The sequence below is a fragment of the Chanodichthys erythropterus genome, chromosome 18 (assembly GCF_024489055.1).
Source record: "Chanodichthys erythropterus isolate Z2021 chromosome 18, ASM2448905v1, whole genome shotgun sequence".
NCBI lineage: Eukaryota > Metazoa > Chordata > Actinopteri > Cypriniformes > Xenocyprididae > Chanodichthys > Chanodichthys erythropterus.
The window spans coordinates 9,562,900-9,589,197 of NC_090238.1; the positions used below are offsets into that span (position 1 = coordinate 9,562,900).

Sequence of the window (26,298 nt, forward strand, 5' to 3'; positions counted from 1 at the left end):
CAAATGCTTAATATAAAAACACAGTCCCACAACATAAAAATCTAAACAAAAATAAGCTATTCTATAATTATATTGGTAACACTTTTACAAAAAGGTTTAATTTGTTAACATTAGTTAATGCATTAACTAACATCAACTAACAATGAGCAACAGTATCAATTCATCTTTTGCTAACATTAGTTACAAAATAAAAATATAACCATTGTTTGTTCACAATAGTTCACAGTGCATTAACTAATGTTAACAAATATAATTTTTGATTTTAATAAGGTATTAGTAAATGTTAATATTAACATTAACTAAGATTCATAAATTCTGTAGAAGTATTGTTCATTCTTAATTCATGTTCTTATAGTTAACTAATGTTAATAAAGTGTTACCATTATATTTATATTTTCACAGTAACAATAATAATAATAACAACAGACTTTGTTGTTGGATATCATTACAATAATAGTTTTATGCCACAATGAACATAGATAAAAGTTATTGGCACTAACAATATTGTGAATGTCAACTTTGGTATGTAAAACATTTTTTCAGTTTTTCATTTTGTTTTGCAGAAAAAAATAAAATAATTAGCAACATATCAAATCCATAATGCAGTTCGTATATTCTGATTCCGGATTGATTTAAGGTATACAAGGAAAATAAATATTTATTTTCTGATAAATATGAATTGTTGGTGGGGAAACAAACACTGAAAAAATAACGTGAACAGTTTTGTATGAAATTACTAGAACATTATCAAACTGAAAATCAGAATTAGATTCATAGTAGCTTGATTTTACACATCTATCCATAAATCAGCAGAGATTTATAGAATCTGGGATTATATTAATGACATTTTTAATGTTGTGTCATTTGCATATGCACAGTCACTTCTGGGTTTTCTCTGCATTTTTGGTCAGACATTTAGTAAATTAATCAGTCATTTAGTGCCTCTTCCTTGCTGAGCTCAAACACACAGCCTTTTAAATGGACGAAGGAAATCCTTTTCAAACAGGACAATGACCTTTGAAGGGACTCTTCAGAACCATCCAGGTACTGGGATCCTGTTTGTTGCCAGATTACAGGCTGCGGTAAATTTTGATGATGTCTCTAATTGGGCTGCGACACATGGGGCAAGATGGGTTTGACATCTCCGTTAGCTTCCCACCACACACAGAGCACACACACATGTGTCCACATGTGTACAGCACTGAGTCCACTGTCCTCTCACAGCAAATTAAACACTCCTCACCAGTAATCGCATAGCATGATGGGTTATTAGAAGATTCTGAGGACAGTGAACTGAATGTTGTGCCTGGTAACCACAGCAACCAAATAGAAAACAACAATGAGAAATACATTGAAGAATTTGGTAAATCAACAAAAGAATAACAGAATGAAAGACAGGAACACACCTGCAGAACTGCTGATGCTCTGTGGGTGGAGCTGAAAGATGTCAGTAAAGCCCCTGACTGCTGTACTGTGTCTCTGATTGGCTGAATGGTGACTGGCATCACTAAAGATGGACCTCTGTATTTCTGAACAGGATGGAGTGTAACCACAGGAAGTGCCTAGAAAAAAAACAAAATATTATTTATTGATTTTGAATATTTTTATATATATAATTAAAATGCAATGCATTAACTAATATTAAATATTTAAGAAGTTCAAATATATCTTTTATTTGGCCTAATTCATGAAATTCGTAAATATATGAGTAACTTGCGTGTAAAACTGACTTTCCCAAAAAACACTCCTCTGGATTCACAAACGCTTTGTAAACATCAGATATGATAGTTAAACGTGTGTATGTTAAGAAATTCCAATTATCTGTAAATAGGGCGCCATGCACGCTCATTCACAATCAACATAATCCCCGCATATGAATTACGGCTATGTAAATTACGGGTCCAGGTACGCTGTGGAATCTTCCGGACTCCCTTCTCAGGTTTGGCTCCAGTATATTGCATAAATGCAAAAGAGACTAATAGACCATATGCCTAGCAAAAAATATTAAATTAACATGTGTTCACTGATGACTTTTTAGCCAGCTGAAAAAAATGCCTGGTGTTCTTCAAAAACGGCAAGCTGGTGGCGCTTGAGAGTTCACATTATGTCAGAGCAATAATATATATATATATCATGGGCGTAGGTTTGGTCTCAGCTTTGGTGGGGACACCAAATTGCGCAAATCAAAAGTAATACTGCCCACCTAATGAAGAAAGGTTGGCTCTCCACAGAGTTTAGTTTAGTGATTTGATATCGCAGACTAAATAGCCTACCGGCAGGCAGGAATAACTATATGCTAATTTACTCATTAAAACCAAAGGTGTTCATCAGTGATTGTACATCAAGAGCAAGGACACGTTGTGTGCATTTTGTTTTGTGCTTTTACCACACCGAAACGCTCGATTGTCTGTGTGAAAACTGCGCGTGTGCATGAGCGCCAAGAGAACTGATAACAGCAGCAACGATCACTAACACAGACCTATGAATTTCTTATCGAAAAATGTTTTTTTTTCTTTTAGGTACAATTATTCTCTGAGTTTAAGTAAAATTTCTGAGACGTTCCAGAAAAATTCTAGCAGAGAGACAGCTGAAAGCGCACGCAGTTTTTTCATTTATTTATTTTATTTTACAAAAGTACAATGGTTTGTTGTTATTGTGAGCGTACACAAATAAAAGTACACCATTTGTAGTCTTGCACTGGTCTATAGGCTATCGCCAAAAATGAGGGAAGGCCTGTTTTCAGTTGTTTCAGCTGTCACAAGGAAAAAATCCATCAGAAAGCGCCGGCGCGTTCGTCGGCCAGAGGGATAAAATGTAGCAAATTTAGTTTAATATTTATAGTGGGCTATAGCCTATTATTATTATTATTATTATTATTATTATTATTTAATTTCATCTCGATGATTATGATAATTGAATAGCATGACGGATGAGCAATGTTGGGAGACATGCAGCGGGTCAGACTTGAGTTTGACCACTTCATTAAGTTTTGTTTTATAGTAGCCTAAGTCTTTCTTTAAAGTGAATTTCGTTTTGTAGAAATTGTATCTTAATTTCAATCAATGTTTCATCAACCAATTGCCTATATTTAATAAATGGGAAGAAAACCAAGAACGTCGAGTTTGGAATGGATTGAAGTGCATACGAAGCCATGTTTCCGCGGCCTTTGAATAAGGCTGAAGCAATAGACGTCTTTCTCTCTCTCTCTCTCTCTCTCTCTATATATATATATATATATATTTTTATAAATTTCTTTTATTACATGTCTTTATTACTTAATTAATCGATACGATATTTTTGGTCTAACAATATAGGCTATTTTAGCTGGTCTAACAATATATTTTCAGTAATTTCGATCGGTGCATCATGATAATTCATGTAGGGCCTATAGTAAAAAAATAAAAAATAAAGAAACAACTCTAGACTTATTGGCTAGGCATGGAAAAGTACCGGTAGCTGACCATTAGCAGAGCTGGCGATGGGGTAAATACGCTTGGGCGATATAATAATAATAATAATAATAATAATAATAATAATAATAATAATAATAATAATAGCCTAATAATAATAATAATAATAATAATAATAATAATAATGTCTCAGCAAAGACTGAAAATGTTTCCCCTTTTTAAAATGTTGCACTAGCCTATTTTCTAATCTTCTGCTTTCATTTTTGGGCTTCAGTTGGATGCTTTATTTTCATCTTTAGTCAATAGGTTGCTTCTTATGTCCCTTTTCTTCTTCTTGGGTGGCATCTACAAATCAACAAAACCCGGAATATTAAAATGTTTTTACTCTGGCCTTTGTATGTGGCAGAGAGACAGCCCTGGTAACTTACCGTCGGCGTCGTCAACATGTGCGCGCACGCACACACACCAACCGCCCGCTGCTAGTGCAGGCACAAAACTGACAAAAGTAGTCCCGGCCCGCGCGTGTAGCCTGTAAGATACCCCGCCGCCAATCAAATTACGGCGTTTCTTGTACTGACGTCGTCCTGGCCGTTAGAATCGATCCAAAAACCAGTGCAAAGATCCAAATAGCAGTTCAAAGGTGGGGACAAATTTGTCATCTCAAAATATTGATAGGGACTAGTACCTAGCGTCCCCCCCTAAACCTACGCCCATGATATATATATATATATATATATATATATATATATATATATATATATATATATATATATATATATATATATATATATTTTTTTTTTTTTTTTTTTTACCCAGTATGCTGATTTGCTTGATGTGTGTCTGTAAATCGAAGATTATCCACAGAGGAGTGGAATTATCCACACACATCTCTCTACAGGCTCTCTCTCCATTATGACTCACAAGCACCTCCCCTTCTGCAGTTGCCCGCAAACCGATGATATCCCCGCCCACAAGCGGTGAAGTCAGACAGCTAAAAGCCCAGAATTCTTTGCGGTCCAGCAGGTCATCGGGATTGACCGGCAGGTGCTTTGGGTTCAAATAGGCTGGGTTACAGGAAGTGAATCCGTAAGACAAAAATCCATTCAGGGCAGATGACTTCAACAAGACCTTTAGGAACACACACTCTCCACACAGCAACGGTCGATGCATGAACACTAGAGCACAATCCTCAAGTCTGTTGTAATAACGGACCACTATATGTTCAGTCAGCAGACGCAGACCATTGCCATGGACACAGTGAAAATGCAAGTCATCGTCAAGCTGATGTGACAGCACTGAGTTGAGGGCATTTGGAGAGCTTGAGAATGATGGCAGACCGTCCTGGAAGTCAAGCTCAGAGCAGTTGTTTGAGAGCTGCCAGTCATTCATCCCTTCATGAGTCAAATCAGGACAGAGATATTCAGCTGGCACCATCTTGCTGTCTGTCAAACAAACACACACTACATTTAAAATCAGAATTATGCTATTATTTTTCTAAGTGATTGCACTTACAAGGGACATGGGGGTGGGCTATGTGCCAATAAACAACAATCTAGCAACCAACCAGAAAAACAATTGCATTCTCATTTCCCCTATTACATTTAAATTACCACTTACCACTAAATTTTACGTCAGTAGGATTTTTTTTCCCCGAAAGGTAGGTACTTTTATTAATCAAGAATGCATTAAATCGATCAAAAGTGACTTTTACACTGCTACAAAAATTATTTTTCAGTTAAACTCTATTCTATTCTAACTTTCTATTCATCAAAGGCCATGTACAAACTTCAGCTAAATTCAGCTGTCAATTAACTTTTTTAATACTTAATCCTGTTCTGTACACACACAGTTTATTGTAATTTAAGTAATTTAAGGGAGTGACAACCGCATTCAACAACCGAATGAACTCCCGAAAAATGTAAGTAGTGACAACCATATTTACAAAAATTATATGCAGTGTTTACGGAACGGAACGGAACTGAACAACTGAAAGTGTTGCTAGGTTAATGATGTATTTTAAAGTGTATCAGAGATGTTTTTCTCTTCTTTATATACAGTGCAAGAAATCACAGGGAAAGCGGTACGAGCCTTGACGCATTCTTGTTGCCAGAACTAGGTAGAAAAACAACAAACAAGAACAAGCCAACAATAAACGTAAATAAATCCAAATGCTTTATGCTGAAAATTAGACCAAAATATCATAACCTGCACCTGCTCACTTTAATAACTCTGCAAATCATTAGGCTCAAACAATAGTGAACACTCAACACTTCCGGTGTGAGAACGCTGGCGCGATTGTGCAGCCGCTTCACGTTGGCTACCTGTCTGTTCGTTTGTTTGTTTATCGACTGATTTTCCGGACATATTTCTACTGGGATTCGACATATTTGGATTACCTTCTGGACTACTTTCACTTTCACTCAATAAGATTTGGATGACTAACCTGCCAGTTTTTCACTGCGGTCAAGCCAGCCGCCACCCAGAAATGAGCGGTCAATCTAGCCGCCCCTATATTTCGCGGTCCGCGCATACACTTGGTATTACGGTAAGACTGTCTGTGAACCGATCTGAACGTGATTTCACATTCATTCATTTATTCAGTCAGTCAGTCAGTCAATAAAAATAACTAAAAAAAATTGTTTTGCTCATATTTTCAGAAATTCATAAAAAATAAAATCCTAGTCTCCACAGACTAATTTCACCTCAGCTGGAGAGGACACATTCTCACAGTGTCAACTGCACCGTTTCAAGACATTCTGATGTTGCATTCCAAAATAAGAGCCCCTCAAAACTCATGTTTCTGCTGTTTTGCTCATATTTTCAGAAATTCATAAAAAATAAAATCCTAGTTTCCACAGACTAATTTCACCTCAGCTGGAGAGGACACATTCTCATAGTGTCAACTGCACCGTTTCAAGACATTCTGATGTTGCATTCCAAAATAAGAGCCCCTCAAAACTCATGTTTCTGCAGTTTTGCTCATATTTTCAGAAATTCATAAAAGATAAAATCCTAGTTTCCACAGACTAATTTCACCTCAGATGGACAGTTCACATTCTCACAGTGTCAACTGCACCGTTTCGAGACATTCTGATGTTGCATTCCAAAATAAGAGCCCCCCAAATCTCATGTTTCTGCTGTTTTGCTCATATTTTCAGAAATTCATAAAAAATAAAATCCTAGTTTCCACAGAATAACTTCACCTCAGGTGGAGAGGACACCTTCTCACAGTGTCAACTGCACCGTTTCAAGACATTCTGATGTTGCATTCCAAAATAAGAGCCCCCCAAAACTCATGTTTCTGCTGTTTTGCTCATATTTTCAGAAATTCATAAAAAATAAAGTCCTAGTTTCCACAGAATAATTTCACCTCAGGTGGAGAGGACACATTCTCACAGTGTCAACTGCACCGTTTCGAGACATTCTGATGTTGCATTCCAAAATAAGAGCCCCCCCAATCTCATGTTTCTGCTGTTTTGCTCATATTTTCAGAAATTCATAAAAAATAAAATCCTAGTTTCCACAGACCAATTTCACCTCAGATGGACAGTTCACCTTGTCACAGTGTCAATTGCACCGTTTCAAGACATTCTGATGTTGCATTCCAAAATAAGAGCCCCCCAAACTTCATATCTATGCGCTGTTTTGACTATACGTTCAGAAAATCATAAAAATAAAAGTCCTAGTTTCCACAAAACAAATTCACCTAAGATGGAGAATACACCTTCTCATAGTGTCACCTACATCGTTTCAGGACATTCTGATGTTGTGTCCCAAAATAAAAGCCCCCCAAACTTCATATCTATGTGCTGTTTTGTCTATACATTCAGAAAATCATAAAAATAAAAGTCCTAGTTTCCACAAACCAAATTCACCTCAGGTGGACAGTACACCTTGTCACGGTGTCAACTACACAGTTTCAGGACATTCTGATGTGGCATTCCAAAATAAGAGCCCCCCAAAACTCATGTTTCTGCTGTTTTGCTCATATTTTCATATTTTCAGAAATTCATAAAAAATAAAATCCTAGTTTCCACAGACCAATTTCATCTCAGCTGGAGAGGACACCTTCTCACAGTGTCAACTGCACCGTTTCAAGACATTCTGATGTTGCATTCCAAAATAAGAGCCCCTCAAAACTCATGTTTCTGCTGTTTTGCTCATATTTTCATATTTTCAGAAATTCATAAAAAATAAAATCCTAGTTTCCACAGACCAATTTCAACTCAGCTGGAGAGGACACCTTCTCACAGTGTCAACTGCACCGTTTCAAGACATTCTGATGTTGCATTCCAAAATAAGAGCCCCCCAAAACTCATGTTTCTGCTGTTTTGCTCATATTTTCAGAAATTCATAAAAAATAAAATCCTAGTTTCCACAGACTAATTTCACCTCAGGTGGAGAGGACACATTCTCACAGTGTCAACTGCACCTTTTCAGGACATTCTGATGTTGTATTCCAAAATAGGAGCCCCCCAAAACTCATGTTTCGGCTGTTTTGTCTATACATTCAGAAAATCATAAAAATAAAAGTTCTAGTTTCCACAAATCAATTGCACCTCAGCTGGAGAGAACACCTTCTCACAGTTTCAGCTACACTGTTTCAGGACATTCTGATGTTGTATTCCAAAATAGGAGCCCCCCAAAATCTCATATATACACTTTGTCTATAGGATTTTATTTTTTATGAATTTCTGAAAATATGAGCAAAACAGCAGAAACATGAGTTTTGGGGGGCTCTTATTTTGGAATGCAACATCAGAATGTCTTGAAACGGTGCAGTTGACACTGTGAGAAGGTGTCCTCTCCAGCTGAGGTGAAATTGGTCTGTGGAAACTAGGATTTTATTTTTTATGAATTTCTGAAAATATGAGCAAAACTGCAGAAACATGAGTTTTGGGGGGCTCTTATTTTGGAATGCCACATCAGAATGTCCTGAAACTGTGTAGTTGACACCGTGACAAGGTGTACTGTCCACCTGAGGTGAATTTGGTTTGTGGAAACTAGGACTTTTATTTTTATGATTTTCTGAATGTATAGACAAAACAGCGCACTTTGTCTATACATTCAGAAAATCAGTTAAAAGAAAAGTCCTAGTTTCCACAGAACAATTTAATGTCAGATGGGGTGTACACCTTATCACAGTGTCAAATACACCGTTACAGTACATTCTGACATTGTATTCCAAACTGTGTATGAAGTTTGGGGGGCTCTAATTTTGGAATACAACATCAGAATGTCCTGAAACGATGTAGGTGACACCGTGACAAGGTGTACTGTCCACCTGAGGTGAATTTGGTTTGTGGAAACTAGGACTTTTCTTTTTATGATTTTCTGAATGTATAGACAAAACAGCGCATATATATGAAGTTTGGGGGGCTTTTATTTTGGGACACAACATCAGAATGTCCTGAAACGATGTAGGTGACACTATGAGAAGGTGTATTCTCCATCTTAGGTGAATTTGTTTTGTGGAAACTAGGACTTTTATTTTTATGATTTTCTGAACGTATAGTCAAAACAGCGCATAGATATGAAGTTTGGGGGGCTCTTATTTTGGAATGCAACATCAGAATGTCTTGAAACGGTGCAGTTGACACTGTGACAAGGTGAACTGTCCATCTGAGGTGAAATTGGTCTCTGGAAACTAGGATTTTATTTTTTATGAATTTCTGAAAATATGAGCAAAACTGCAGAAACATGAGATTTGGGGGGCTCTTATTTTGGAATGCCACATCAGAATGTCCTGAAACTGTGTAGTTGACACCGTGACAAGGTGTACTGTCCACCTGAGGTGAATTTGGTTTGTGGAAACTAGGACTTTTATTTTTATGATTTTCTGAATGTATAGACAAAACAGCGCATAGATATGAAGTTTGGGGGGCTTTTATTTTGGGACACAACATCAGAATGTCCTGAAACGATGTAGGTGACACTATGAGAAGGTGTATTCTCCATCTTAGGTAAATTTGTTTTGTGGAAACTAGGACTTTAATTTTTATGATTTTCTGAACGTATAGTCAAAACAGCGCATAGATATGAAGTTTGGGGGGCTCTTATTTTGGAATGCAACATCAGAATGTCTTGAAACGGTGCAGTTGACACTGTGACAAGGTGAACTGTCCATCTGAGGTGAAATTAGTCTGTGGAAACTAGGATTTTATTTTTTATGAATTTCTGAAAATTTGAGCAAAACAGCAGAAACATGAGATTTGGGGGGCTCTTATTTTTGAATGCAACATCAGAATGTCTTGAAACGGTGCAGCTGACACTGTGAGAATGTGTCCTCTACACCTGAGGTGAAATTGGTCTGTGGAAACTAGGATTTTATTTTTTATGAATTTCTGAAAATATGAAAATATGAGCAAAACAGCAGAAACATGAGATTTGAGGGGCTCTTATTTTGGAATGCAACATCAGAATGTCTTGAAACGGTGCAGTTGACACTGTGACAAGGTGAACTGTCCATCTGAGGTGAAATTATTCTGGGGAAACTAGGATTTTATTTTTTATGAATTTCTGAAAATATGAGCAAAACAGCAGAAACATGAGTTTTGGGGGGCTCTTATTTTGGAATGCAACATCAGAATGTCCTGAAACGGTGCAGTTGACACTGTGAGAATGTGTCCTCTCCACCTGAGGTGAAATTATTCTGTGGAAACTAGGATTTTATTTTTTATGAATTTCTGAAAATATGAGCAAAACAGCAGAAACATGAGTTTTGGGGGGCTCTTATTTTGGAATGCAACATCAGAATGTCTTGAAACGGTGCAGTTGACACTGTGAGAAGGTGTCCTCTCCACCTGAGGTGAAATTATTCTGTGGAAGCTAGGATTTTATTTTTTATGAATTTCTGAAAATATGAAAATATGAGCAAAACAGCAGAAACATGAGTTTTGGGGGGCTCTTATTTTGGAATGCAACACCAGAATGTCTTGAAACGGTGCAGTTGACACTGTGACAAGGTGAACTGTCCATCTGAGGTGAAATTAGTCTGTGGAAACTAGGATTTTATTTTTTATGAATTTCTGAAAATATGAGCAAAACAGCAGAAACATGAGTTTTGGGGGGCTCTTATTTTGGAATGCAACATCAGAATGTCTTGAAACGGTGCAGTTGACACTGTGAGAAGGTGTCCTCTCCAGCTGAGGTGAAATTGGTCTGTGGAAACTAGGATTTAATTTTTTATGAATTTCTGAAAATATGAGCAAAACTGCAGAAACATGAGTTTTGGGGGGCTCTTATTTTGGAATGCCACATCAGAATGTCCTGAAACGGTGCAGTTGACACTGTGAGAATGTGTCCTCTCCAGCTGAGGTAAAATTAGTCTGTGGAAACTAGGACTTTATTTTTTATGAATTTCTGAAAATTTGAGCAAAACAGCAAACATGAGTTTTGGGGGGCTCTTATTTTGGAATGCAACATCAGAATGTCTTGAAACAGTGCAGTTGACACCGTGAGAATGTGTCCTCTCCAGCTGAGGTGAAATTAGTCTGTGGAAACTAGGATTTTATTTTTTATGAATTTCTGAAAATATGAGCAAAACAGCAAACATGAGTTTTGGGGGGCTCTTATTTTGGAATGCAACATCAGAATGTCTTGAAACGGTGCAGTTGACACCGTGAGAATGTGTCCTCTCCACCTGAGGTGAAATTAGTCTGTGGAAACTAGGATTTTATTTTTTATGAATTTCTGAAAATATGAGCAAAACCGCAGAAACATGAGGTTTGAGGGGCTCTTATTTTGGAATGCAACATCAGAATGTCTTGAAACGGTGCAGTTGACACTGTGAGAATGTGTCCTCTCCACCTGAGGTGAAATTATTCTGTGGAAACTAGGATTTTATTTTTTATGAATTTCTGAAAATATGAGCAAAACCGCAGAAACATGAGGTTTGAGGGGCTCTTATTTTGGAATGCAACATCGGAATGCCTTGAAACGGTGCAGTTGACACTGTGAGAATGTGTCCTCTCCAGCTGAGGTGAAATTAGTCTGTGGAAACTAGGATTTTATTTTTTATGAATTTCTAAAAATACAAAACAGCACAAACATGAGTTTTGGGGGGGCTCTTATTTTGGAATCCAACATCAGAATATCCTGCTGAAACGGTGCCGTTAACACTGTGATAAGGTGTCCTCTCCACACGAGGTAAAATAGTTCTGTGAAATGTATTCAGTTTCACAATGTATGGACAAAACAGCGTATGAGTATTGGAGGGCTTTAATTTTGGAATTCAGCAGCATACAATGTCAGGCTTTGAGGTTTACTATCATTTTCAGGTGAAATTGAGCTGTGAAATATTTTTTTTTAGTTATTTTTATTGACTGACTGACTGACTGACTGAATAAATGAATGAATGTGAAATCACGTTCAGATCGGTTCACAGACAGTCTTACCGTAATACCAAGTGTATGCGCGGACCGCGAAATATAGGGGCGGCTAGATTGACCGCTCATTTCTGGGTGGCGGCTGGCTTGACCGCAGTCATTTTTCGTGATCCTGTCACAGTCACACTGATTGGCTGCGAGCCCTCTCCATTCCTTTTCACATCCTCGCGATCTCTGATACAGTGAGTCTCCACTCTCTTTATCATTCGCCGACCTCGCTACATACACCGTTCACGGAAGAAACTTCGGACTTATCACTGCTCGTCTTCAAATAGTATTCCGGTTATCTGTACTAACACCGGTACTTCTAGCAAAATACAACAGGAAAATCGTTTAATCAACTTTGGGAATCTGAGACCATTACGCTTCGATCCCGTCCTTGGACACTGCAATATTTCATCTTCAGATATGCGATGTGCACTACTAAACACTTGCTCTTTAACGGATAAAGCATCAGTGCTAAATTACATTATCACTGACACAAATCTGGACATGCTGCTTTTAACGGAAACCTGGCAGGTGCCCAATGACTTTTTCAAACCTCCTAACTCCACCTGGGTACATCTATTTCTCTCAACCTCATCTCCATCGTAGAGGAGGAGGGTTGGCTGTAGTTTGCCGTGAGAGTATCAAAATATCTAAGATTGAGTTACATGACGTTGTATCTTTTGAATATCTTGCATTGAAAATAACTGGCATATCATCAGTGGCTGTAATCTTAATCTATCGACCTCCAAAATTGCATTCAGACTTTTTCTCAAAGATTAGTGAGCTACTTACTCTTGTCTGTGCTAGTTATTCATCTGTATTTTTTCTTGGTGACTTTAATATACATGAACACACTGTACAATACAATGAATTGATGTCTGTTCTGGATTGTTTCAGTCTAACTCAACATGTAACTTTTGCTACTCACTCCAGGGGTCATATATTGGATCTCATATGTACATCTGGCTTATATACACTGCGTTCCAAATTATAATGCAAATGACATATCAGTAAGATTTTAGTACAATACACATTCAGATTTTAGTTTTTCTAAGAAAATGTTTGTTTGTTTGTTTGTTTGTTTATTTATCCATGTCTTTTTACATAACTGGTATCAATCTCAGACAAAATAATTTGCCAGATCTATGGAAACCCTACTTGGAGGTTGTTCCACATTATTAAGCAAGTCACAGTTCTCATGCAATATGGGGAGGAAGAAAGATCTTTCTGAAGATGAAAAGCATGAAATGGTGCAATGTTGTGCAAAAGGCATGAAAACAACTAATATTGTGTGAAACTGAATGGAGATTATTGAATTATCATAAGATTTGTGAGTGATTTGGAGTACAGCAGATCTCGGTCAGATAAAGGCTTATTAATGAAAGTTCCTGTCAAAAAACATAATTGTATTAAAAGAGCAGCTATAAAAAAGCCAGTGTTGAGCAGCAAACAGGTATTTGAAGCTGCTGGTGTCTCTGGAGTCTCAAGAAGCTCTCCCTGCAGGCTGGCAGTTGTGCGTAAAGATGCATTTCAGCCACTCCAAACCAAACCTCACAAAGAGAAACATCTACAGTGGGTGTAAAAATAAATTTTCAAACAGTTTTATTGCCGTGGTGTTTTTTTTGCAGCATGGGGTAGTGCATAGTGCATTGTACAATAGTGCATTGTACTATGCACTATCCTCCTTTTTAGACGATAGCTGAAAATGGCCAGTTATGAACTCCACAAAAGTCATTTTAATACCCTCAGAGGCCCTATAGGAACCTTCCAGCTCACTTCCCAATATTCCAGCCCAAATTATCACCCGCCAGCTCTTTGCTGACGTCACAGTCTTGTTGGAACGTGGTGGCAATTCACCAACCATCCAGAAATCCATCCATTTAGACCATCCACTGTAGTATGGCATTAGTCAGTGAATAAAACTATTTAAAAATGAGTCTTCATGTATTTCTAAACCCACTGTAAACATTTCTCTTTGTGAGGTTTGATTTGGAGTGGCTGAAATGCATCTTTACGCACAACTGCCAGCCTGCAGGGAGAGCTTCTTGAGACTCCAGAGACACCAGCAGCTTCAAATACCTGTTTGCTGCTCAACACTGGCTTTTTTATAGCTGCTCTTTTAATACAATTATGTTTTTTGACAGGAACTTTCATTAATAAGCCTTTATCTGACCGAGATCTGCTGTACTCCAAATCACTCACAAATCTTATGATAATTCAATAATCTCCATTAAGTTTCACACAATATTAGTTGTTTTCATGCCTTTTGCACAACATTGCACCTTTTCATGCTTTCCATCTTCAGAAAGATCTTTCTTCCTCCCCATATTGCATGAGAACTGTGACTTGCTTAATAATGTGGAACAACCTCTAAGTAGGGTTCCCATAGATCTGGCAAATTATTTTGTCTGAGATTGATACCAGTTATCTAAAAAGACATGGATAAATAAACAAACAAACATTTTCTTAGAAAAACTAAAATCTGAATGTTTATTGTACTGAAATCTTACTGATATGTCACTTGCATAATAATTTGGAACGCAGTGTAATATTCTTTTTAGTGGAACTGATTTTTCCTTTTCAGATCACAAACTCCTAAACTTTAGTTTTAGATTTCCTACATTTATATCACCTGTGAAAAAAATGCTCACTTATCGTAAAATCTGTTCTGTGGATCCATCTGCTTTTTCTGAGTCTATAAGGTCTTCCACCTTGTCAGCTTGTTTACTATCTAACTGTCCATCAGAAATATGCAGCATCTATAATAATTCCATTTCTCAAGTACTTGAGAAACATGCTCCTGTTAAAACTAGACTGGTTCCATCTACACGCTTCACCCTGGTTCACTCTGGAACTTCGAGCAATGAAAGCTATGGGACGTCGCTTGGAAAGACTGTACAGGAAAACTGGACTCATTGTGCACTCTTTGGCTCTGAAAGAACATCTGCTCAACTACCGTACAGCCCTCAATGCTGCAAGATCCTCATATTTCTCTTCTACTATTAAGAACTCTATGTGCAGGCCCAAATCTCTGTTTGCTATGGTCAACAAACTCAATAACCCTCCACAACATGTTATTTCTGGCTCTGAGGTGCTTGTAAATAATTTTTCTCATTACTTTTCAGATAAATTGAAGTCAATTACTGAATCTATTTCCAAAAACACCCCCGATATATCTGACTCAAGTGTTCACTTGATGTCAACTGACTCAGCTCACTCCGCAAATTCTCTCTCTGCTTTTACTCTCACTACTTCTTCTGCCATAAGTGATCTAATTGTGAAGTGTAATTCCACATCCTGCCAGCTAGACCCAACACCTACTGTTTTGCTTAAGATGTGTGTTCCTGAGGTTGAACATTTCATAACACATATGATAAATTGTAGTTTAGCATCTGCCATTGTTCCAGCAGAATTAAAACTGGCTGCAGTGACCCCCATTCTTAAAAAAACAGGCCTTGACCATCTAAACATGAATAATTACAGGCCAATCTCAAATTTACCATTCTTAAGTAAAATTCTTGAAAAATTAGTGGCTTCACAATTGAGATCTTACTTAAATGCTAATGGCCTTTTTGAACCTTTTCAGTCAGGATCTCGTTCTTCACATAGCACTGAAACGGCTCTTCTTCGTGTGGTCAATGACATTCTTCTGTCAATGGATTCTGGGTAACTAAACATCCTAATTCTTCTCGATCTAAGCTCTGCATTTGACACAGTCTGCCATGAAATACTAATCTCTCGCCTTTCTGATATCGGTATCACTGGTTCAGCTATTTCCTGGCTCATTTCCTATATTAGTGACAGAAAATACTATATCACCATACAAGGTTATAAATCTGCCATTGCTCCAGTCTAACAGGGTGTTCCTCAAGGTTCAGTTCTGGGTCCACTTCTGTTTATCATTTATATTTCTCCACTTGGTGACATCATACGCATGCATGGACTTCAATTTCATTGCTATGCTGATGACATTCAAATCTACCTTACCACCAGCTCTGATAGGCCATCCTTGCCAGACTCACTTACTGCATGCATCAAGGATATCAAGCATTTGATGTCCTTGAATTTCCTTAAACTAAATAATAACAAAACTGAAATATTAATGATTGGCTCTGCTACCTCAGTCAAAAGGATGGACCTGTCCTTTGAATTTGACAAGGTTCATGTTAAGCCTTCTTCCTCTGTCCATAATCTTGGTGTCTTATTTGACTCATCTCTATCATTTGACTCTCACATTTCTTCTGTCGTCAAAAACTCTTTCTTCCATCTTCGTAATATTGCACGTCTTCGATTTTCTCTAACTCTAGCTGATGCTGAAATCTTAATTCATGCATTAATCACTTCACGTTTGGATTATTGCAATGCTCTATTTCTTGGTCTGCCCAAAAAACTCATAGCAAGGTTACAGTATGTTCAAAACTCAGCAGCAAGAGTTCTCACCTCCACCAGGCGCTCTGCCCACATTACTCCTATATTGCATGATCTTCACTGGCTACCTGTGGCATCACGTATTCACTTTAAGATATTGCTCCTAACGTTTAAAGCATTAAATGGTCTTTCACCTCCATATGTCTGAACTACTCCACTCCTACTCACCTGCCCGGTCCCTCAGATCATCTGAGCTTGGTCTTTTGTCCATTCCTCGTTTTCGGCTGTCCACTGTAGGTGGTAGGTCATTTAGTGTTATTGCTCCTAAATTATGGAATTCCCTACCCCTTGCACTCCGTAACGGATCATCTCTGTCTGCCTTCAAAACTCAGTTAAAAACATATCTTTTCAATATGAATTTTGGATAATGTGGGTATTTGTATTGTGTTTGTGGATGTGTAAATGTATGGTATAGCTCTATGTGAAGCGACCTTGAGCTATGGAAAGGCGCTATATAAATAAAACTTCTTCTTCTTCTTCTTCTTCTTCTTAGCTTTATAAGCCAAGCATAAACAACAAGCCCAAATACACTTATAATAAGTGGATATGGCAACACAAGAGCACGTTCAAGAGGCGATCTGACGTAGAACCCAAAGCGCTGCACTGTGTTAACTACTTGAACAGTGTAGGAGACTGACATGGAAGAGAAGAAATTGTTGAATAAAGTCATTATTTTTGTAGTTTTTTTTGTGCACAAAGTATTCTTGTTGTTTTAACATTAAGGTTGAACCATTGACTATTTTAACAATTTCTTTACTACCTTTCTTGGCCTTGAAAGTAGTAATACCACTGCTGTCTATTGGAGGTCAGAAAGGTCTTGGATTTCATCAAAAATATCTTAATTTGTGTTCCGAAGATGAATGAAGATCTTCGAGTTTGGGACACATGAGGGTAAGTAATGACAGAATTTTCATTTTTGGGTGAACTAACCCTTTAAATGCGGTTGTCACTCCTGAAACTTTACAGTGTGTACGTGGCCAAGAAAAAAAGGTATCATGGTTTCCACCAAAATATTGAGCAGCACAACTGATAATTTTTTTCATCATTGGAAATAATAATAATTAATGACCATACACAATGACCTGGCACTGTGGCAGTAAGTTTTGCATGGCTAATCACCATTCATATTTTTTTCATGTAATGTAAAACTCTATTGCTTATGTAGCCTGCAATCAGCAACATCAGTATTATTGTACAGGGTGGTTTTTCATTTTGACTTCAGTCAGTAAGAACTTTGCCACTGGCCATCCACGGGTTAATGAGAACACCAGAGCTTCAGTGATGGAAATTACTGGTCTGCTATAACTTTTATCAGCAGAAATGTTCTCAGATGCAATGGATGTTCCTCTTTGGGTTGTTTTTAGGTTCCGGGTTTGACGTTGCATGCCATCCACTGAACTGCCTTCAGCTGACACTGACTAGTCTGAACAGGAATTTTGGAGACATAGAAGCTTCAGAGACACTAGGGTCATGAAACCTAAAATCAAAAGGAAGGAGGCATGTGCATTGGTTCTCTTTACATATTTTAAATTATTTCTGTTATACTGATATTTAAAAATTAAAAAAATGTATTTGTAAATAATATGTATATAGTAATATGTGATGACCTACAGTACAAGGGACCTTCTATCTAGAATTGAAACACTTTGACAAAATGTCAGGTGTGATCTACATTAGTTAGAACAGGAGGTGATTTTAGTCACAGCATCTGGCCATTTGACAATAAACACATTTTGGAAGCGGCAGAGATAACGTGAGAGAGCACAGTGTGCGAATTGCTTGAGGATTGTTGATCTATAAACCAACTATGTCTGTCTATTTATACAGAGGCAAAGTGCAACTGAAAATAAGCTTGAATACACATAGCGGATGTTGCTAGTTGGATAACAGAAGCAAAATATGACTTGATGTGTGTATGTGCATTTGCTAGTAGGTTTGTTTTTGTGAATTGTGGGAACATTCCATAGGTGTAATAGTTTTTATACTGTACAAACTGTATTTTCTATCGCCCTACACTACCCCTACCCCTAAACCTACCAATCATAGGAAACTGTGCACATTTTTACTTTCTCAAAAAAACTCATTCTGTATGATTTATTAGCCTTTTGAAGAATGGGGACATGGGGTAATGTCCTCATAAGTCAACCTCTCCTTGTAATACCTATGTCATACCCATGTCATTATATATATATGCTATCTGACTGTAACGGAAACATTGACTGTTTTTACTCAAACGTAAGAAAGAGAGTGTGTGAGAGAAGACCTCTCTTTTCAAAACAATGTAGCTTCTCCAGTAATTTTTCAAAATGGTAGTTTAACTACTTTAACTTATGACGTTTCAAAGTCACTTCCAAAACACTGTTAACCTTTGACCATATTAACTGCCAATCAGTTTTTTTTTTTAGATGAAGTAAACTGCTGAATAATAATACTAAACATCAACAACAACAACAAAAACAACAACAGCTGTATTGTGAATCTGTATGTGTAATCTTGTTTAAATAAAGATTAAAGCATAATTCTTCTCATGGTCTCTTGGAGTGTTTAATTGGCTTAATTGGCTTTAATTGACTTTGTTTCAACAAAATCTCACAAGAATTATGAATGGAAAAACTCTGTTTTCTATTCATAAATCTAGGATTCTATTTTTAAATGTTGTGAATTTTAAATTGTTTAAATGTGCTCGGCACAGCGAAAAAACAAACGGCCTCTGTGAACTTTACAACTCATCAAGCGATCAGCACGTGCTCAGTGAAGCGCAGCTCAGATACTGGCCCACATTACACGCCAACCTGGAGCTCAGCAATTCCACTTGGAACAAACTCTGAATGGCACATCATCTGATCTGCATAGAGTGTTATTCACAGAGATGTCAGAAATACCAGCTTCAGGCAGTTTGATGACTTCTTGGTTTAAATTTGCAAAACTTTATATTTCATATGATGCGTCTTGGTCAATAGGCTTATGAGTAGGCGAGGGAAACTTACATCTGGTGTTTTAATCCATCTCTTTTGTCCACTTTCAACCACTTCTGTCCTGATTTATTTGAGGGGAGGGTCTATGGGAGGGTAAATGTATGTTTATTTCAGATCTTTTTCATCTTCAAAACAAACTTGGGTCTCCAGCTGACAAGCATGCTTCCTATAAGGTTTATGCATTAGGTCAGTAGGCAGAGAGTAGGGGCCCTTTTGTGGCTTTTTGAACACACTCGTCCACATGAGCATGTACACTACGAATGTGTTTTCAACTACCTCTGGAAGTTGTCGAAAGTGGAGAAGTTCAAAATGTTTTAGACCCCATTTACACCTGTATTTATCGTGTGATCCGATTGACCAAAATGCTTCTTAAAGGGTTAGTTCACCCAAAAATGAAAATTCTGTCATTAATTACTCACCCTTATTTTGTTCCACACCCATAAAACCTTTGTTTACTTCGGAACACAAATTAAGACGGGAGTACTTTTTGTACACAAAAACAAAACAAAAACAAAACAACTTTATTCAACAAACTCTTCTCTTCCCTGTCATTATCCTTATGCAGGTGACGTATTAAGCACAGTGAAGGCTTCCGTGTTTACATCCGAATGCTGGCTCAGTATTGGGCAGCCAATAATGAGTCGCCGTCTGGATCCTGGAAGCGCTGGACGTAAACAACGCTTGAGAATGACACAGAAGAGAAGATATTGTTGAATAAACTTGTTATTTTTGTTTTGTTTTTGCACACAAAAAGTATTCTCATTGCTTCATAAAATTAAGGTTGAACCACTGCAGTCACGTCAATGGTCTTAACAATGTCTTTAGTACAGTTCTGAACCTTGAAAGTGTTGATTATATTGCTGTCTATGGACAAGTAATACACCTCTCGGATTTCATTTCAAACATCTTAATTTGTCTTCTGAAGACGTGTGTTGAACGAAATGAGGGTGAGTAATTAATGACAGATTTTTGGGTTAAATAACCATTTAATACCAGGTATGAACAGGGCCTGAGCGGAATGTGAACTCACCAAGCAGCTGTACTTCACGTGTCAGCCCGTAAATGTCAATGATTGCCCATACTGGCTCTCCGGTTGGGACACCAATGAAGAAGAAGATCGGAGAGCCGCCATTAACCCGGTAAAACACTCGTCCTGTGTTATCTAACCAGAAGGACAGAATGGTTCCTTCTTCACATTGTTCCTCAGGAAGTGCTCGGGCCCAAAATCCTGTCTCATTGACTAGATCTGGGCATGCAAAACGTGGCAGCCACGCTGAACTTAAGTCAGACGGGTCCACTGTACTGAAACCCACTCGCAGGGCACCACTCCAACATCCCTGTTTCTTTGTGATCTAAAAGAAGATACCAAAAGTCAGAGAAACCGATGGAGTTAGCTAAAATGACACTTTTTAAAAGAATATTTATAAAACTGCCATATATTTATATATACAAGATTTTTAATATTTATAAAATCTATAAAAAGAGACCAGCAGACACATTTATCAGAAATGGATTCTTGTTTTTTTTTTTTTATTCCCAAACAACCTCATTCACCAGAAAAAGATAACAGACACAACCTCACATGTTAGTATTTCTAGCATTCTCTTTCTGTTTTTCCTTTGCTGGGAAAGTTTGAGATGGAGTTATATGAAAGAGGGATATGTGAGGGCTATTTTGGGACAACACAGGATGGAATGTGGAAACGGGTGAGCGTTAGGTTTCCATACCTTCAGCCGGACCTGTTCATTGATTCTGATTGGCCGGTTGGTGAAGGTGATGGCATTACAGAAGCTGGCAATTCGGCGCACACTGCGCTGTTTTTTGTCCATCACGATCTGAGAGCCTTTAGTGTTGGCATGGAAACAAAGCGGCAGGAAGGCTGGCAGCTGTGGGCACATACTCGCCTTCAAGGGGTGGCAGTGAAGTGTTCTACCATCTGAGAGATGGACAAAAAAGAGTTACATTATTTGCAAATATATACAGTATGTATATAGCTTATATAGGTATTCACACCAGTGTAAATTCTGACTAGTAGCAACTGTTATTCTCAGTGTTGGGGAAAGTTACTTCTAAAAGTAATGCTTAATAAGTAATAAAGTGAGATTAAATACATAAAGTATATTTGTGTAATTTAAAATATTTAATTATGGCAGGTTTGCGTAATAGCCTGAATTTGCATTTTACTGTTTTTATTCATTTTGAAGAATACTGAATCTGTTTTTCTGTAAGTGAGATGAGTAAATGCCTGCTCACATTTAGTATAAAACTACAATAATCATGTTCACCCAGCGCACCTCTGCACATACTCACTATTTCTCTCAACATGGGGACAGTAGAGGTGTCAGTCAATTAATTGAAAAAACAAATCTACTTGCGTTACTTATTTGAAAATGTAACTCAGATATTTTGTTGTAAATTTAAAAGTATTGCATTATTTTACTAGTTACTTGAAAAAGTAATCTAATTACGTAACCCGCATTACTTGTAATGTGCTACCCTCCCAACACTGGTTATTCTTTTTAAGAGCTTTGTGCTGTGTTTACAGAACAGAGGGAGAACAGTGGCTACCATCTCTGAATGAAAATCTTTATCAAGAACAGAGAGACAACAAAAGAGACACAGAGATACAGAGAGAGAAAGAACGCAGGTTTCTGCTATCCAGGCTGCCAAAAATGAGGTTATGTCTCCACACACACACACACACACACACACACACACACACACACACACACACACACACACACACACACACACACACACACAATTCAACAAAGACATCTCAATTCAACATCAGACTACTTCATTCGTTGATTATACATTTGATTTTATGCCTTACAAACTTTGGTTTACTGAACATTGTTGTTTTGAACTCTCACAAGGGCAAAAGTTATCTAGCTGGCTAAGCTGATGTTTTGTCACAGTTATCCGAGAATGGAAGCAGTTTGAATGTGTTAAAAATGAATCAAGTCACCATACTGTACAGTATATCATTGTTTTCAACTAAAAGTCTATAGTCTGTTTATCACTATATAGTTGTCTACTAAATTACATTATAACAGTATAATTTCCAGCTATTTCTGCAAAAAAGAGAAAGCATAAGGAAACAAAGAAAACATTTTTTTGAAGAAAACATTTACTGAAATATATAAATATTTTGATGCAATTTGTTGCTAAAATATTTTTTTTTTTGTCATTGCTATGTATCTTTTCTTTGCGTGGTGGAGTCAGTTATACAACCATGAATTATTAGACTGACTGGGCCAGGATAAAAACAAAAAAACATAAATGAAGTGGTATTGCTATTTTAAACAACTAAAATAATTTGCTGTGATTTAGAACTGCAATATGATCAGTTTCGGAACTACTCCATAGCCGTGTAGTTATTGAAAAACAAAAATTATACACCTTAGATTAGAATGTCTGTCAGCCAATCAGAATCATGCATTCTACAGTGCTGTGGTATAAAGGGTGCAATGTAGTGTCTGGTATTGGTAGTTGAGTGACAAAATGCTGTGATAAACAGTTCTGGGATAGTAGATGGTCCTACACAATCCCATGATGATGAATAAGACAAACAAACAAACAAACAAATAAACAAATAGCCATTACAAAATTTGTGATGCACACTGATTCTCACAGACGAAACTGGCTTGTGATCAAACACTTGCTCCTGAACTCCCTTGAATATTTTCCCAGACCTCTCCGAAGGATTAAGTCAAGGACATGGTCCAATTTCAGAGACATTTTTCTTTTTAAATAACTGCTTTTGGCTTATCACTGGGTGTGGGTCAACAACTGAATATTTGTTGAGAGACTAATTCTACATACTTCTTTCACTTTATCCGCATGAGCTCTGTGTGGGCAAATGAGGATATATATTTGCAGGTAGTTGCAGGTGTATGAACTAATTATATTTTCTATCCCGTAACTTAATCCTTAGAGAAATCATTTTGCATTTTTATCTTTTCATTAAGACAATATTTTTCCTTACAAAAACAAACCAATAACTGAACTCTTGATAGTCAACTATGCCAAGGTAAATTCAATTTTCAATTCTATGGTACCTCTAACTTAAAGGTGCCCTTGATTTAAAATTTGAATTTACCTTGGCATAGTTAAATAACAAGAGTTCAGTACATGGAAAAGACATACAGTGAGTATCAAACACCATTGTTTCCTCCTTCTTATATAAATCTCATTTGTTTAAACGACCTCCGAAGAACAGGCGAATCTCAACATAACACCGACTGTTACGTAACAGTCGGGGTGTACGCCCCAATATTTGCATAATGCCAGCCCATTATGTTCCCAACATTATAAAAGGCATTAGACAAGGGCAGCCAGTATTAACGTCCGGAGCTGCACACAGCCGAATCATCAGACTAGGTAAGCAAGAACAACAGCGAAAAATGGCAGATGGAGCAATAATAACTGACATAATCCATGATAGCATGATATTTTTTATTGATATTTGTAAATTGTCTTTCTAAAAGTTTCGTTAGCATTTTGCTAATGTACTGTTAAATGAGGTTAAAGTTACCTTTCTTACTGTATTCACGGAGACAAGAGCCGTCGCTATTTTCATTTTTTAAACACTTGCAGTCTGTATAATGCATAAACACAACTTCATTCTTTATAAATCTCTCCAACAGTGTAGCAATAGCCGTTAGCCACGGAGGACAGCCTCAAATTCACTCAGAATAAAACTTTAACATCCAAATAAATACTTTACTCACATAATTCGAAGCATGCATGCAAGCATGCATGACGAACATCTTGTAAAGATCCATTTGAGGGTTATATTAGCTGTGTGAACTTTGTAAATGCGCTGTAATATACTCGACAGCTGGTGTGGCAGAAAGCACGCGATTTAAGGGGGCGGCGCCAAGTGTAAATCAGTGCATTGTTAATCATGCCCCAAAATAGAGTGCCCCAGGGATGACGCGTTTTTGTAGGCAAAACCCGGAAGCGAGTTAGCATTTTAGGACTTCCGGTTCCAACGCCGTAAAGTCTATGAGTTTTTTGAATGGGTTTTTGCTAAATCGCCTGAAATAAGGTCTGTGGTTAACAAAGCCTCTAAGTACTTTCACGTTTTGATCTATGATATAAAACACACCAGTTATAACCCACTTGTGATTTTTTTTTTACTTTTACTGTGTCTTAAAATCGGCGGTTGCTAACAAATTGCTAAAAGGGACTACTTCCTTTGGCAGGGACTTTAGACGTCATCATGACAAACAGGACATTTGGACAGCATTTCTCATGAAAAAGTGGATAAGTATTCATACACAGCACAGATCATAATCAGCGAGCATGTTTTTAAATAGAGTTGTTTTCTAAATAAAGTTTGAGGACCCTTGGTGGTGACGAAGTTGGTGTGCTGTAGTCCGTTTATAGCCTACTGTTAGCCTTTTATATCTGACGACTTTATTTAGGCTTCAAAATCTATAAATGTTGTGTTAACTTGTAAAGATTATCTTAATAGACAAAACGTGTAATTGTCATAACCCTTTGTTAAACACAGAGCTTATTTTCTGCGATTTTCCATAAGTCTATGGGAAAAATTAATAGGCTTTCAGTCGAGGGAACCCGTGCGCCGCTAACTTCCGGGTTGGCCTACAAAAAAGCGTCATCCCTGGGGCACTCTATAGGCAGTTAAACAAATTAATAAAAAAAAAATCTATGGGGTATTTTGAGCTGAAACTTCACAGACACATTCAGGAGACACCTTAGAATTATATTACATCTTGTGAAAGAACGTTCTTGGGCACCTTTAATGGGAATGTTTGCAAAACATTCTTTGTGCAAATATCTGTTTGGGTAATCACTAATCACAGATTCCAATATCCCTTATTTTACCTCTTGGTTCAAAGAGATGTTAGGGATGTTCTCTTGATAATAATGTCATATCCCATTATATGTGTGGACTCTTTCTCTCAGTGCTGTAGGCAATAGCTGGCCTAAGTGTCAGGTTGACTCAGTGTCAGCTTTGTTTACTAAGTGGCTATAAACCTGAAATAGTTTATTATGCCTACTTTTCTTGTTTACAGCAAAAAAAAAAAAGAAAAAAAAGAAAAAAGAGTGAAACCTATAAAATACACATAGTTTTAGATATGTCTAAGTGTGTGGGGGATAGAAGAACAAAATCATCCCTTTGGGGACAAAGTACAAATTGCTCAAAAATAATGTAAATAATGTTTTTAATTATTATTAAAAATATCAAAACATTCTTTCAAGCTTGGGGTAAGGTTTGGATAAGTTAATCTGTAGTAAATATATATTTCTTATCTTATTAAAAAAATGCTCACTGAAAGACAAACTGTTGATCTGTAGCCTTTTGATCTACAATACAAAGTCTCAGACAGAAATGCATTTAAGTTGAAGAAACGGAAGAGAATAAAGTAACTTGTTTGATCAGAGGATTTTGAGCAACAAATATGCTATGTTTAGCACGTTTTTAAGTTACAATATGGTCTTTACGATATGAGCTCAGTAGAAAACTAATTTCCATTCAGATAAACTGGAAAAATGCAGACACACAATTTATAGTAATATATAGCCTGATATTAGTTCACATGGATTCTTAGAAATCAGAATGAACTATAAATTAGACTATTTCATCGTCACTCACCTAAAGCGGTACGGGTAACCTGCCCACCCATTTCAGCGATGTTCACACAATGAAGTCCTGAAAAATGCGTTAATTCTGGTCTTCACCAGATTTGCATTTTAAATAAAAAGTAACTCGCTATATGTGTCAGATACTACGCTGCTGTGTGTTATTGTACAGCGGCTGTACACATGCAAACGCCCTCCCATTCGGTTAGAGTCAGATCCTTCAGCGGATTCTTATTAGCATAAGAGGCGGGGCTTGTGGGGTCTACTAGTCAAGGATTGGATTATGAAAATGAATTAGCTTACTTGACTAGACCATAGGGACTAAACGCTAAGCAACTAAGCAACGTCTGAATGACCCGGAGCTCTTCTGATGGATCCGTACGTTTAGCCTTTCTGCGCTGCCTATAAAATGACAATAAGTGAGTTAGCACTAAAATAACCATCGTAGCCAACTTTCACTCGCAGGAACCATAATGCCCGTTGTTTCAAGTA

At 37.3% G+C, this 26,298-nt stretch overlaps 1 protein-coding gene across 1 annotated transcript; it reads right to left on the minus strand.

Moving 5' to 3' along the window:
* Nucleotides 1-1,070: 1,070 nt before the first annotated feature.
* On the minus strand, nucleotides 1,071-25,850 carry neurl1ab (neuralized E3 ubiquitin protein ligase 1Ab). Its single transcript, XM_067368291.1, has 6 exons — nucleotides 25,820-25,850; nucleotides 20,916-21,124; nucleotides 20,219-20,540; nucleotides 4,223-4,852; nucleotides 1,407-1,562; nucleotides 1,071-1,306 (listed from the first exon to the last, which is right to left on the minus strand). The coding sequence occupies exons 1-6, from the start codon at nucleotides 25,848-25,850 to the stop codon at nucleotides 1,071-1,073; spliced, it is 1,584 nt and encodes a 527-aa protein (XP_067224392.1).
* Between the last annotated feature and the right edge of the window lie 448 nt (nucleotides 25,851-26,298).